Source organism: Rhinatrema bivittatum, chromosome 8 (assembly GCF_901001135.1).
Source record: "Rhinatrema bivittatum chromosome 8, aRhiBiv1.1, whole genome shotgun sequence".
In the NCBI taxonomy this organism is placed as follows: Eukaryota; Metazoa; Chordata; class Amphibia; order Gymnophiona; family Rhinatrematidae; genus Rhinatrema; species Rhinatrema bivittatum.
The window spans coordinates 77,264,521-77,280,167 of record NC_042622.1 but is presented as its reverse complement, the minus strand read 5'-3'; the positions used below and the strand labels follow the sequence as shown (position 1 = coordinate 77,280,167).

General features: G+C 52.0%; 1 protein-coding gene across 4 annotated transcripts in view; it reads left to right on the top strand.

Annotated features, from left to right (window-relative positions):
• Positions 1–15,647, top strand: part of CDK9 (cyclin dependent kinase 9) — a 114,479-nt gene that overhangs the window by 89,115 nt on the left and 9,717 nt on the right. For all 4 annotated transcript variants that reach the window (XM_029612063.1, XM_029612064.1, XM_029612065.1 and 1 more), the window contains 3 exons: positions 9,968–10,134; positions 10,263–10,434; positions 10,573–10,721. In XM_029612063.1, the coding sequence (XP_029467923.1) occupies positions 9,968–10,134; positions 10,263–10,434; positions 10,573–10,721 (488 nt within the window). The remainder of the gene's footprint in view (positions 1–9,967; positions 10,135–10,262; positions 10,435–10,572; positions 10,722–15,647) is intronic.

Genomic DNA, 15,647 nt, shown 5'->3' with positions numbered 1-15,647 from the left:
AGGGCTTTAGCCCTGAAGGGGGTTTAAAAAAAAAAAAAATAATAATAATATAAAAGTTCTTGCTCTGGAGCCACTTAAGGCCTGTTGGGGACAGGCAGTGAGCTCTTGTTCTGTCAGCCCCGGCCTGCCAGAGCCTCTACGGACTCCGGAGGGGGTGGCTGAATCACCCGGCCCGATTTGCTGGTGAGGCTTTTCCTTACCTTCTCTTTGGCGCGCTTTTTCTCTTACAGCTCCTCTTCTGCCGCGATGCCGCGATCTTCGGCCTGCACGGCCTGTGGGGGGGCAGGGGTGCGACTCTCCTGGGAGGGCCTCTGCTCCCGATGTCTTCCCGGGGGCGAGGGACCCTCCCGGGGGCAGAGCGCTGCCCGTAGCGACTTTTCTTTCCCCTCTGCGTCGCGGCAGCGCACAGCTCCGGGCAGCCGTTCCCTGGCCCCATCTCCCTCGGGGAGGAGAGCGGCGGCCATCTTGGCCACGAGGCGCAGACCTGGCTGCTTCGGAGGAGGAAACCTCCCCTCCTCCTTCTCCGCCCGACCTGAGCCCGCGCCCCCCGCGCGATTTGGAGGACCCTCAAGCCCCCCTCTCCCCAGGCTCCAAGACAAAGAATTTAAAGAGGTCTGTACCATTTTCTTCTGAATTTGTGCTTCTCATACACAAAGCTTTTTTTACAGGCAGAGTCTGGCTGGGAGGCGGAAGGTCCCTCTCCCCCCGAAGGTCCCCAAGGCTTCCCTGGACCAGGAGATCCTGCTGGGGCCACAGGGGCCCATGTCACTCGCCCGCGGGGGGGGGGGGGCGGCAGGGGGTTCGGGGGACACGGGGGCTGCCCCGGATCCTCCGGGGGCACCGGATTTGCAGTCAGCGGAAGAACAGGGATCCGAAGAGGGGGACGATCCCCAGGTGCTGCGTTTATTTGGGAAGGAGAAGTTAAGTTTCCTCATCCTCCATGTACTGCAAGAACTGGAGCTGACAGCTTCCCCCCCCCCCCCGAATACGGACACTTCCACGGGGGATATTGCTATGGCAGGCCTTCTGGCCCCCCCTCAGACTTTCCCTTTACATCCCAAAGTTTTGCAGATTGTCTCATGGGAATGGGATCTGCTGGAGGCTTCGCTGCGGGTAAACAGAGCTATGGAAAAATTATATCCTTTGCCCGCAGAATCTCTGGATCTTTTTAAGACGCCCGCGGTGGATTCGGCTGTCACGGCCGTGGTCAAGCACACGACTATCCCGGTTACGGGGGGAATAGCTTTGAAGGATCTTCAAGATCGCAAGCTGGAGGTCTTGTTGAAGCGCATTTTTGACGTGGCGGCCTTGGGTGTCCGGACAGCCGAGTTCTGCAGCCTCATCCAGAGGGCCAACCTGCGCTGGGTTCAACAGCTCTTGACCGCGCAGGAGCTCCCTCCGGCTGAGGCGGAGCAGGCAAGTTGCGTTGAATCTGCAGTCGCTTATACAGCGGATGCGCTATATGATTTGTTGCGTACCTCAGCGCACATTATGTCCTCGGCAGTTTCCGCTAGGAGGTTGTTGTGGCTTCGTCATTGGTCGGCAGACGCCACCTCCAAGGCCAGATTAGGTTCCTTCCCCTTTAAGGGTAAGTTGCTATTTGGCGAGGAATTGGATCAGCTCATTAAGAACCTGAGAGACAGCAAAGTGTACTAATTGCCTGAGGATAAGCCCCGTCAGTCTCGGCCCTTTAGGAATGCCAGGGCTCATTTCCGGGGTCAACGGCGTTTCCGTACGGGAAGAGGTGGTTCCTTTCCCCAGAAGCAGCAGGCCATAAGGTCCCAGTCCTGGTCTTCTTCCTTTCGTGGCAGGCGGCCTCCGCGGGGAGGAGCCTCGCAAGGTTTCGCTACTGGAAAGCCCGCTCAATGAAGGCGCGCAGGCCCACTCCTCTGTTCCTTTTATCGGAGGTCGGCTGTCTCGATTCTGGGAGGAGTGGGTCAAGATAACTTCGGATCAATGGGTGCTCGACGTGGTTTGACACGGTTACGAGTTGGATTTTGCACGTTCCCTCCGGGACCTTTTTATGATATCGCTGTGCAGTCCTCCGGAAAAACAGCTGGCGATAGCTCAAGCCGTCAACCACTTGCAGGCTATGGGAGCGGTGGTCACGGTCCCACCGGACGAGATCAGGACGGGTCTGTATTCCATATACTTCCTGGTTCCCAAGAAGGAGGGCACCTTCAGACCGATCTTGGATCTAAAAGGCGTGAACAAAGCGTTACGCATGCCTCGTTTTCGGATGGAGACGCTACAGTCTGTTATTGCGGCCGTCCACAAGGGAGAGTATTTGGCTTCTTTGGACCTGACCGAGGCGTATCTTCACATCGGTATACGAGAGCGTCATCAAAAATACCTGCGGTTCATGGTGTTGGGGTATCATTACCAATTTTGTGCCCTTCCTTTCGGGTTGGCGACCGCTCCGCGAGTCTTCACCAAGGTTCTCGTAGTGGTTGCGGCTTCCCTCCGGCATCAAGGAGTTCTTGTACATCCCTATCTCGACGAAGTCGCAAGCGTCCTGCAAACGGGCAGTTTCCTTGGTGGTGCGTCAGCTCCAGTCGCTGGGTTGGGTAGTCAACTTCGAAGAGCCGGCTCGAGCCGACCCAACAGTTGGAATTTTTGGGCGCTCTGTTCAATACCCTGGAGGGCAAGGTCTTTCTCCCACATCAGCGCATGCTCAATCTCATGGCACAGGTGCGGCGCCTGATGGACCTCCCCACTCCTACGGCTTGGGATTATTTACAGGTCATTGGTCATATGGTGCCGTGGGCTTTTGCGCATATGCGGCCGTTACAAAAAGCGCTTCTTTCTTGTTGGGATCCCAGGTCCGAGGATTATGGCCTGGAACTGCCCTTGATGGAGCCGGCACGCTCCAGTCTCTCCTGGTGGCTAACTCCAGGTCATCTCCTGCAGGGAGTGGATCTGGAGCCTCCGTCTTGGATAGTGGTGACAACGGATGCCAGCCTCTCCAGCTGGGGAGCGGTCTGCCAGTCCCGAGCAGTCCAGGGCACCTGGTCAGCACTCCAGTCCACTTGGGTCCATCAACCGCTTGGAGACCAGAGCGGTACGTCTGGCCTTGCGTCTCCTCCTACCCATCGTGCGTGGCCGAGCGGTCAGGATTCTGTCGGACAATGCAACAGCAGTGGCGTACATAAATCGGCAGGGCAGCACGAAAAGTCGGGCGGTGGCGACAGAGGCGGCATTGTTGATGAGCTGGGTGGAAAGACATTTGTCGCACATTGCGGCCACCCACATAGCCAGCGTGGACAACGTGCAGGCAGATTACCTCAGTTGGCAGCATCTAGATCCAGGAGAATGGGAGCTGTTGGCCGAGGCGATGCATCTCATCACCCAGCGTTGGGGGACTCCACACTTGGATCTGATGGCGACTCGGCTAAATGCGAAAGCGGCCCGTTTCTTCAGCCGAAGACGGGAACACGGGTCGGAAGGTGTGAATGCGTTGGTGCTCCCGTGGCCCCGTCGCCTCCTTCTTTACATGTTTCCTCCGTGGCCCCTTGTGGGAAAAGTGTTACGGCGCATAGAGGCTCATCACGGTATGGTCATTCTTGTGGCACCGGAATGGCCGCGTCGCCTGTGGTTTGCGGATCTCGTCAATCTGGCAGTCGACGGTCCCTTGCGTCTGGGTCATCTTCCCAATCTTCTCCGTCAGGGCCCGGTGTTTTTCGATCTGGCAGATCACTTTTGTCTGGCGGCCTGGCTTATGAGCGGAAGCAGTTGAGAAAGAGAGATTATTCGGACGCTGTTGTTTCAACTCTTCTTCGGGTGCGCAGGTCTTCCACTACGCTTACTTATGCTAGAGTTTGGAAGATCTTCCATGACTGGTGCGCTGCAGTATCTCGCCCAGACGTTCGTCTGTGGGTCACATCCTTTCCTTCCTGCAAGATGGTCTTAAGAAGGGGCTGGCGTATAATTCGCTTTGAGTTCAGGTAGCGGCGCTGGGCTTCTCTTGCAAGTCACCCTGATGTTGCTCGGTTTTTGCGAGGTGTTCGGAATTTACGACCTCCGGTGCGGGTTCCATGTCCCTCCTGGAACTTGAACTTGGTACTCCGTGGCCTGTGCACGGCACCTTTTGAGCCTATTAAGAAGGCTTCGTTAAAGGATCTGACTCTTAAGACGGTTTTTCTAGTGGCCATCTCCTCGGCCCGTCGGGTCTCGGAGCTACAGGCCCTTTCTTGCAGAGAACCGTTTTTGCGTATTTCAGCGTCAGGAGTCTCCTTACGGACCGTACCTTCCTTCTTGCCTAAGGTGGTTTCCGCGTTTCATGTCAACCAGACGGTAGAGTTGCCTTCTTTTTCGGAAGAGGAGCTGCAGTCTTCTCAAGGTAAAGACTTGAGATGTTTGGACATCCGTCGGGTTCTTTTGCGCTATTTAGAGGTTACCAACGACTTTAGAAGGTCGGATCATCTCTTTGTTTTATGGAGTGATCCCAAGAAGGGACTTCAAGCGTCCAAGGCTACAATCGCACGCTGGTTGAAGGGCGCTATTGCGTCCATGTGTATTGGTTGCAGTAAACCGGTTCCGGATGGCCTTAAGGCTCATTCATTGCGTTCTCAAGCGACTTCGTGGGCAGAAAATCAATTGGTCTCTTGTCAGGAGATATGCAGGGCGGCCACTTGGAAATCGTGGCATACGATTTCCAGGCATTATCGTCTGGATGTCCGTGGTCCGTCTGCACAGTCCTTCGTGAGCAGAGTTATTCGAGCGGGACTCTCAGGGTCCCACCCCAGTTAAACTTTAGCTGGTGCACACAGATATTGAGTGCTGTCCACCTAAGTCAAGTGTGTAAGTCTGGTTAGGAAAAAATACCTGTCCTACAGACAGAGCGACAAGTATAAGACTAGTTGGAGATACCCTTATGCTAAGCATTAGCACCTCCTTGACAAGGCAATGTTCTGTCCAACAACCGTTGGACAGATCATTGCCTCGTCAGATCCATCTTTAGACACTGAGCTGGCACATCCACTAGGTGAACTAGGTGGTTGCCTAGGGGGTGACAAAGAGCAGCCGTGTGGGTCCACAAGTGGAGCCCATCGTGCTCATAGTTGAAGATTTGTGTCAGCAGGGCCACAAGTGGAGCCAATTCTGTCCACAGCAGGAGAGAGAGGAGCCTGGGAATGGCCAAAGACAGAAGTGAGAGGCCGGGGAGAGCTGGGGCACAGCCCATATGCCTGCAAAAGGAAAAAGGAGAGACCAAGAGAACCTATGAGCCAGAAAGATTGGAAAGTGTGTGTGTGTGTGTGAGTGTGATAGGAGCCCGTGTGAGGAAATGAGTGCATGTGCTTGTGAGAAAGGGAACTTATGTAAGGGTGTGTGTGTGTGTGTGTGTGCCAGAGAGAGAAGGGAGCCTGTGTGACAGGAGGTGTATGAGGGAATGTGAGTGAGAGAGCTTGCGTGAGGCTGTGTGTGTATGAGAGAAAGGGAAGGAGCCTGTGTGAGGGTGAATGTGTGAATGAGACAAGGAATCCATGTGTGTGTGTGAGAGAGAATCCATGTGTATGTGAGGGAGAGAGGGTGTGAACGAGCGAGAGCATATGTATGAGTGTATGTGAGGGAGAGAGGGTGTGAACGAGCGAGAGCATATGTATGAGTGTGCATGTGTGGGAGAACCTCTGTGTTTTGTGTGAAAGAAAATGAATGTGTATACCGTATTTTTTGCTCCATAAGACGCATCTAGGGTTCAGAGGGGGGGGGAAAAAATGGTGGGCTAAACCGGTTCCGTTTCCGGGCGTCTGTGCGTCTTATGGAGCGATGGGTATGCATACAATTGTTTTTTGTCCCCGTTCGTTTTCGGGTCTGGGGAGGGCCATTTTGGTCCACTCCCCGGATCGGAAAATTTTTTATCATGCTATTTTGTGAAAAAAAACCCACCCCATCCCAACCCTTCAAATTTAATTAACTACAACCCCTCACCCTTCTGACCCCCCCCAAGACTTGCCAAAAGTCCCTGGTGGTCCAGCGGGGGTCCTGGGAGCAATCTCCCCCTCTCGGGCATTCGGCTGCCAGTAGTCAAAATGGTGCCGGTGGCCCTTTGCCCTTACTATGTGACAGGGGCTACCGGTGCCATTGGTCGGCTCCTGTCGCATGTTAGGAGCAATGGACGGCCGTCGACATTTTGATTACTGGCAGCCAAATGCCCGAGAGGGGGAGATCGCTCCCAGGACCCCCGCTGGACCACCAGGGACTTTTGGCAAGTCTTGGGGGGGGTCAGGAGGGAGGGGGGTTGTAGGTAGTTGTTTTTTTTTTTTGTTTTGTTTTTTTTTTAATATTTGCTCCATAAGATGTACAGACAAAAAAGTGCATCTTATTGAGCAAAAAATACGGTAATTATGTGACTGTATATAAGAGAGAAAGGAAAAGGTTTGTGTGCAACAACCCCTGCTTCCCACCCCATCAGCTAATCCACGACAGTCTCAGGGTATCTGGAAATCAAAGGTTCCCAGTATGGTGAGTGGTTCATTTTATATTCTTGTTAGTTTTAATCATTGGGTGTTAATATTTGATGTGTGCGCTGTTTTTCAGTTTTGTTTTGGAGTTGGAACATTTTATTTTATAAGTTTTTAATTAATGGATGTCACTGTTTGCCTGCTATTTTGAAATATTCCTTTTACTAGTATGGTTTTACTATTGATGTTTTATATTCATTTTATTGTTTGATATTTATAAAGAATAGCAGTGTTTCTGTTTTCTCATTGTAACACTGCATCCAGAATCTAGTGTCATGGTTTCCAGTCAGTTTTTGTCTGCACATTTTTACTTTATAGTCTCTTTATTCTGTGTTTGAGGTTTTGTCTGTGTTCTGCATGTGTGATCAAATTTGAAGTATTCTGTTGGTGTGTAGTTTCTGTGTAGGGATCTATAGCAGCCTGGCTTGTTCTGTTTTCCTAATAGGGAGGTGTGTTGGTGTTTTAGGGCCTGCTGTAATATTTACAGCATTGCCTTTTCATGGGTAGGCTTGTAACTGTTTGATTGCTGGTACTTAGTACTGTTTTGGTATGGGAGGTTTACTATATTGTAATTCTTGGCTTTGAGTACTAAGCCTACACCCAACACGCATTACAAGAGACCCAGTACCATATGGGTTCTAAGTGTCTGGTTTGCCTTTTAGGGGGGTTTTCTGGTTGACATACAATATGTATATTATATTTACATGCACTGCTGTAAGTGATACTTTTATATCACACAATAAAAAGGCAAAAAATACTGACGAGGTAGTGGAAATAGTACAAAATAGACGTCAATATAATTACTTTCCACTTTATCTCAGAAAACTATACTTTGAATGTCCTTTTTCTTGTAAAATCTATTATTGTAAATGCATAATTTTTACTTGTGTGTTTGGGCCAGGGGGGCAGGCGCAAGGCAGAATATTCTCCTTGGGTGCCTAATACCCTTGCACTGGCCCGTTAACATTTCTTGGCTCCAGAATTCAAAGCATCCAAAAGCAATGTGAAGGATTATTTAACATTGTCCTTTTAATACCTGAAGATCTGCACATATCTATAACAGCATCTTCATAATATCATTGCCTTGCCTACATATGAAGATATTGAGGATCTCTGGCAGACCTTCAAAACTGCCACCTGCAAACATTGATTGATGAAAATGATGCTGAGATTCTCTCATCCAGAAGAGAAGAGCCTGCTGTGGCTTTATCCAAGCAGGAGGAAATACATTCTAAATCCTCAAAAAAAAAAAAAAAAAGCCCAGAAAAACAGTGGTGGCATGCAAGACAAAGCCAATGAGATTCAGCACTCTGAGGATATGCTTATTATTTTCTGGATCATGATTGTCATTTACTGGACAACTCTAATGACCCCACTCCCCTGTGTTCACAAGCTTGATGTCTTGAGTGAAGGAGTAGCCTAGTGGTTAGAACAGCAGGCTGTGAACTAGGGTAGCCAAGGTTCAAATCTTGCTGCTGCTTCTTGTGACCTTGGGTAAGTCCCTTCACCCTCCATAACCTCAAGTGCAAACTTAGAGGTCTATTTACAAAGCCAATATTATGCACTTATTACTTGTTAGGGTTTTAATGTGGATAAACGTCTAATGCGGCAATGCATGGTATTTTAAACACTGTGCATTATTGAACCCAAAATAGCAGATATGGTAATGAGCTGCTTTGCATATATAAGCATTGCAAATGCATGAAAAGCAGCTCATTTATTAGCATAAACTTATGTATTAAATAACACGGCTTGCCTCAAAAAAAAATTGCAAGCCCTGTTGTTTTCCAGAAAGTTAACTACAACTCAGGAGTGATAACTAACTGTCCCCAGGAGCATCGGGACATTAATGCGCCTGAACTAATTCATAAAGAACCATCATAGCCTGAAAGACCTCCCACCCACTCTCATACCTCCTGGGGTCTTGTGCAACAACCACTCCCCCCATTGCCTCTAGAAGCGTCCATGAAATGACCAAAAAAAAAGCCATTTTAATCTTGTGTGGCAGTCCCCCTCCCTCCCAGTTTCAAAGGGCACCCCGCCCTCCACTCAGGCATACCTGTTGGTCTAGTGGGATCACTAAGTGCCCCTAGGTTCCAGGTTTGGTGCTTTAATCTCTTCAAAATGGCACTGGCCAAGGTGATACAGGAGAGCAAGCATTGGACCCGAAGCCTAGGGAGTGCTCTATGGCCTCAGTAGATGACCAGGTATGCCTGGGACCCCCTCCCAGGCATACCTGGTCATCTACTGAGGCCATAGAGCATAGGCAGGTTACGGTGGGGTGAGGTGGGGTGGGGGGAATGGATGCTACTGCTGGGGAGATGGGCGATTACTGTGTGAGATTAAATGTTTGGGGATTTTATTTGTCACTTCATAGCAGTCTCTAGAGGTGGGTGGGGGTTGCCCAAGACTCCCAGCATGATTTTACATGTTGGATGAGGGGGGTGTCTTTTGGGCCTTGTTTGCCCTTTAAGAAGATGGTGGTCATGGGTGAAGGGGCTGCCATTGTGCAGCATTTTTTTTTTTCCATCTGCCTACTATATATTATCCTACAGAATTTTACTGCCAGGGGAAATACCACATGATTTCCAAAGCTGCAGTACACAATACAGCTTTGGAAGCCCTCATGGTATTGACTCCCTAAGATTGTAAGCCCTGTGGAGAGACGTAAATATCTACAGCACCTAAATACAAGCTACCTAATACAAGCTAGATAGAAAGAGTACTTGTGAAACGATCATGACTAAACACCATTTTTACTGAAACTATAGCTGACTTGCCTCTAGGGCAATGGCAAGTGCCCAAAAATTGCATCTCTTTAGGAAGAGATACCCGGCCCATCACTCAATTTTTCTCCTGTGACCCGAGAAGTGACCCTTGGCTTTTCATGCTTGTTTTGCACTTAGGCCCAGGGAGGGAATTCCTGGCCACATACTAATGCTGTCCTCTCTGGGCTCATGGATGGGATCCCCTATCCTGGACCTGCTGCCTCTCTCCTTCTGCTCTGGGAGGGGATTATTGACCTAGTTCTCACTGCCTGTCCTCCTGTAGCCCAGGAAGAGGATTGCCATACTTGCAACAACGTCTTTCTTCTTGGGTCCTGGGGTGGGTATCTCTTGATCCATGCTAACTCCTGTTCTTCCTGGGAGTGTGTGAAGGGAATCCCTCAGCCCCATGCTTATTGTCCCAGACCAGAAGCTTCTGTAACATTTGCCAAATGTGTTTTGGGGAGGTTTATGTTTAAGCTTAGTTTTTTCTTTAAAAAAAAAATAGATTTTTCTGCAAAACCACACCTTTTATGCTATTTTCAAATACAACACAATTATGGGTATGGGGTAATGGGAAGTGCCCTAATACAGTGTCCAGACAAACAAGGTAAAGTCCATAGTAATGGATAGATTTCCAGAATATTGTGTACATCCTGGGTCCCCTTCAGAACAATGTGATGAGGGATATTGAATAAGCGATGAGGTCCGATCTCATTCTGTTCTTCACTTCTTGCACAGCCACACAGTATAACCGCTACAAGGGAAGCATTTACCTGGTGTTTGACTTCTGTGAACATGACCTGGCCGGCCTGCTCAGCAATGCTCACGTCAAGTTTACGCTCTCTGAGATCAAGAAGGTGATGCAGATGCTGCTGAATGGGTTGTACTATATCCACAGGAATAAGGTAGCTATGTACACCCTTGCTATCTTTGTTGCTTCCTCCTCACATGGGGTCCTGCTGTGTCCCCTCCAGCTCCTTCTGTCCCTCTTTAAGATTAACATGTTCTTTCTTTCTTGTCTCCCTGTGAATAGATCTTACATCGAGACATGAAGGCAGCCAACGTACTCATCACACGAGATGGCGTCCTCAAGTTAGCTGATTTTGGCTTGGCTCGAGCTTTCAGCCTTGCTAAGAACAGTCAGCCAAACCGCTACACCAATCGAGTGGTGACACTGTGGTATCGCCCTCCTGAGCTGCTACTTGGTAGGTGTAAGACTGTGTTTTTAGTGATGGGTTTTGTTTTTTTGGTCAGCCTGCTCCTCACGTGTCCTTTTTACATCTGCTGGCTCAACTTCCACTGTTCTGAGGTGTGGGGATTAAATAGATTGGTTCCTTTTCTAGGGGAGCGTGACTATGGACCCCCCATTGATCTGTGGGGTGCTGGCTGTATTATGGCAGAGATGTGGACTCGAAGCCCTATCATGCAGGGGAACACAGAGCAACACCAGCTAACTCTCATCAGCCAGCTATGTGGCTCAATCACGCCTGAGGTAGGTTTGAAATATGGAACAGTGATTGGCATTTCCAGCATTTGTTTCCACAGTTTAAATGTTTTTTTTCCTTTACCTTGCTGGTGATATTATGGGTTCACTTAATGTAAAGATCTCTGGCATCTTGTTCTTGACAAGTCTGTGACCCGACTCCCACTTCTTCAAGATCCCAATGTCCTGTGCCTTCCAGTGGTTCTGTGGGGAAAATGGGAAGCCAGTGATGAAAAAAAAAGTTAAAATATTGTGTTAGGCCTTTGCAGGTCCTTATTTATCAGACATCTGTTACAGTGCAGAATAGTAGAAAAAGGAATATTAGTGCTTACCTGATAATTTTCGTTCCTGTAGTACCACGGATCAGTCCAGACACCTGGGTTTTGCCTCCCCTCCAGCAGATGGAGACAGAGGTTTTTCAAAACAATCCTGCCATATATACCAAGGTGCCACCCACAGTCCCTCAGTCTTACGTAATGTCCAAGCAACATGGAACAAAACCAAACTATATGACTAACTATTCTCACAGCTATAATAAGGCTCAGACAAACCCCCAACAGGGAACGGAACTCGCTGAACCAAGAGAAAACAAGATAGATAATGCAGTACTAGTATCCAGACCATAACGCACGAGTGGACTCTCCGTTACTTTGTGTACACAGTCGCAGGCGGGGCTCTGGACTGATCCGTGATACTACAGGAACGAAAATTATCAGGTAAGCACTAATTTCCCTGTACGTACCAGGATCAGTCCAGACACCTGGGTTGTGACTCCGCACCAGCAGATGGAGACAGAGCAAGACTTGTCGGGCACCCTCACATATAGTAAGGCACCACCCACAGCTCGTCAGTCTTTCTCTGTCTCCAGCAGATGGGGCAGGTTCACCCACAGGCTCTGAGGATCCCTGGGTAGTTGTTTAGCTAGTCAGGGTTGTTGGATTTGGTTTAATTTGGTTTAATTGTTTGGATTGTAAAAAAAAAAAAAAAAAAAAAGGAAAGTTATAGAACGGCTTCGCTTGTCCTGAAAGCCTCCCAGGGGGGTTGCGAGGTCCTGAGGGGACTACCCCTCCCTGGTTGAGGCCGCTGCTGAGGGTTGAGGACCCGGCCTGTCTCTGGCAGCAGCGCCGGGGGTGACACCGGGGAGCCCGGTTCACTCACCCCCGCTGGACCGGACACTTCAGGACCAAGGTCAGCGGCAGGTAGAAAAAAAAAAAAAAAAAAAAAAAAAAAAAAAAAAGGGGACTTTGTTTTTCTTTCTTGCCGTTTTCGCCGTCTGTGAGGTTGGCTTTGGTTTTCGCAGGGGGAGCGTTCCGCGGGCGGTTTTTTGAAATTTTTTCTGGTCTCTTGGCGGCTTCGGTGGTCCGGGCCGGTGCGGTGCATGCCGAGGGGCGTTACAGACCGCGCGTGCAGATCGACGGGCTTTATTTTCCTGTCTATCGGGCGGTGAAGGGCCGTCCGAGGGCGGTCGGGGAGTTCGCGCTCGACCGCGATCGCCGCCGCGCGCTGCCCCTGAAGGGGAAGGCAGGGCCGGCCTGTTCCCGCTCAGCGCGGGAACGGCGGCCATTTTAGAGTCCGTAGGGGAGGCCACGCGGTGAAAAATGGCGGCATGCCGCCGGCGTTGTCTCCCCAGCGGCGGGACCCCGGGGGGGGCTGCTTCCGCGGCGGTTGGGAGTCAGGAGGAGGCCTCCTCCGCTCCTGCGGCCTCGTTTTCGTCGGCGTTGTCTCCCCAGCGGCGGGACCCCGGGGGGGTTCCCCCGCGGGGGGGCTGCTTCTGCGGCGGTTCGGAGTCAGGAGGAGGTCTCCTCCGATCCTGAGGCCTCGGTTTTTGTCGGCCCTCGCGGGGCTTGGAAGTAAAAAAAAAAAAAAAAAATTTTTTTAATAAATATTCAAATAAATATACGCTCAATGCGGAAGGGATCGTCGGTAAGGGGGTTCTGACAGTCTGTCTGATCCCCAGAAGAAGCGAGCGGGGGAGGGTACACGGAGACCCGTGGATCCGCTTAGCGAACGGCGCTCAGGCCGCGGGGCCCCCCAGGAGACCGACTCCCAAATCGGCTTCATCCGGGGACGAAGACCCTGATTAGGGGTCCCGCGGGACGACGGTGCGCACGCGGATACGATCCACGCGGGGGAGGGTGCCCACCCCAAGGTGGTGCACTTGTTCCGGAAGGAGGAACTTGCACCGCTAACTCCGGCTATTTTTTCTTGGAAGTGGGTGTGGATGCCCCACCCATGGAGCCTAGAAAGGATTTACCAAGATGGACCCGGTGTTGTTGGGCCTGACAGGACCCGCGTTGGTTTTTTCCGGTCCATTTTTTCCGCTTCGGATATTCTCCTTCGCGAATGGGACACCCCGGAGTTGGGCTTCAAGGTTAGTAAAGCTATGGACAAGCTGTATCCGTTGCCGGAGGACGCGTTGGAATCCCACCGTCTTCCGCGAGTGGACGCAGCGGTTTCAGCAGTCACTAAACGGTCGACGATTCCGGTGACGGGAGCCGCGGCGCTCCAGGATATCCAAGACAGAAAGCTGGAGTCTCAGCTCAGGAAAGTCTTTGAGGTTTTCGGCTCTGGGCGCCCGGGCGGCTATGGGTAGTATTTGCCCTGAGAGCCGGCTTGCGCTGGGCTCAGGTCCTTCAGGCCAAGGCGAGCCTCTCGGGTGAGGAGGCGGAGCAAGCGGTCAACTTGGAGGCAGTTATTGCGTACAGCGCGAAGGCGATGCACGACCTTCTGCGGCCTTCGGCTAGAGCCATGGTCTCGGCAGTTTTCGGCACAACGTCTCCTGTGGCTCCGTGATTGGGCGGCGGATGAATCTTCCAAGGCACACCTAGGCTCGCTCCCTTCTAAGGGGAAGTTGTTATTTGGCAAACAACTGGGCGACCTGATGCAGTACTTTGGTGAAAACCGGGAGTACAAGTTACTGGAGGACAGATACAGGGCCCAGTCTTCGTTTTCCAATAGGTCCCGCGTTTGTGGGCCCAGGAAGTCGCCGCCACAGAGATTGTCGGGGGCCCCGTATCGATCTAGTTCCTCTTGTCGGTCGTCGTGGTCCCAGTCCGTTCGAGGAAGGACATTTGGACGGCATGGCGGTTCCTCGTTGGGGACCAGTCCGAAGCCCGGCTCCATTGGTTACACCGGAGGTAGGATCCAGGTTGGCGCGGTCGAAGCCCGGCTCCATTGGTTACACCGGAGGTAGGATCCAGGTTGGCGCGGTGCGGGAATCGGGCCAGGAGAATCACGGACCGGTGGGTCCTCAGCGTGATAAGACACGGTTACGCGTTACTTTTGGCTCGGGTTCCGGCGGACATAGTTCTGGTGTCCCCTTACAAGGCAGGCATCAAGCGTTGGCTGTCCGGGATACGTGGCGACGCCTAGAAGACCTGAGCGCGGTAGTTCCTGTGCATCCGGGTCAGCGTCATCTGGGCCGGTAGTCCATTTACTTCATAGTGCCAAAGAAGGAATCCTGGACCTCAAAGGAGTCAACAGATGTCTCCGCGTCCCTCGATTCCAAATGGAGACGATCCGCCCAGTCATAGCTTCGGTTCGACCAGGGGAATTCCTGGCGTCGCTGGATCTGACGGAGACTTACCTCACATCGGCATTCGACCGTGCCATCAGCGAACGCCCCTATTTGGACGATTGGCTGATTCGAGCCAAATCCGAAATGCAGTGCCGACTGGCAGTCGACAGAGTCCTGCACCTCTTGCGGTCGCTCGGATGGGTGGTTAATCTCGCCAAAATCCGGCTGGTTCCCACCCAGACCCTGGATACTTGGGAGCACTGTTCGACACGAAGCAAGGCAGGGTGTTTTCTGTCCAAGGACCGGTCTGCAAGCTGCAGGGTCAGATACGCCGTCTCTTGTCCCTCCGGATTCCGCAGGGGTGCGATTACCTGATGGTGTTGGGATCAATGGCGTCAACGCTGGCGCTAGTCCCCTGGGCGTTCGCTCATCTACGTCCATTGCTATCCGCGTCAACGCTGGCGCTAGTCCCCTGGGCGTTCGCTCATCTACGTCCATTGCTATCCGCATTGCTCTCCCGCTGGCGGCAGGTGTCCGAGGAGTTTTTACCTTCCCCTCCCGCTCACGGATCAGGTGAGGTCCAGTTGCAGTGGGGGCTCTGCACCGACAATCTGACACGCGGAGTGTCCCTACTCATGCCCACCTGGATGGTAGTCACCACGGATGCCAGCTTCTCCGGCTGGGGAGCGATTTGCATGGGCCGCTCGGTGCAGGGACTGTGGTCCAAAGCTCAATCACAGTGGTCCATCAACTGCTTGGAGACCAGAGTGGTCACGTTGGTGCTCCAGTCGTTCCTCCCATTGCTCCGAGGGACTTCAGTCAGAGTGTTGTCGGACAATGCGACCACAGTGGCGTGTATCAATCGCCAGGGAGGTACGAGGAGCCAAGCGGTGGCGGAGCAGGCGCGGCTGCTCATGCTTTGGGCGGAGAGGAACCTCAGCAACATCACGGCGTCCCACATCGCCGGAGTGGACAATGTCCAAGCGGATTTCCTCAGTCGGCATCGATTGGATCCAGGGGAGTGCGTGCTGCCGGAGGTGGCTTACCGTCTAATTTGCAAACGGTGTAGAACACCACACTTGGATTTGATGGCCACCGCTCAGAACACCAAGGCTCCGCGATTCGTCAGTCGACGGAGAGAACGAGGAGCCAAAGGGGTAGATACTCTGGTACTCCCTTGGCCCACGGACGTTCTCATATATGTGTTCCCTCCATGGCCTCTGATCGGCAAGGTCCTTCGTCGAATAGAGTCGCCTCCAGAGGTGATGATGGTGGCGCCGGAGTGGCCACGACGGCCTTGGTTCGCGGACCTCTTGCTCTTGGCAAAGGAGGCTCCTCTCCGTTTTCGAGGGGAAGCGGCTCTCCTGCGGCGGGGTCAGAGGACGCGGCTCACTTCGGTCTCGCGGCGTGGTTTTGAG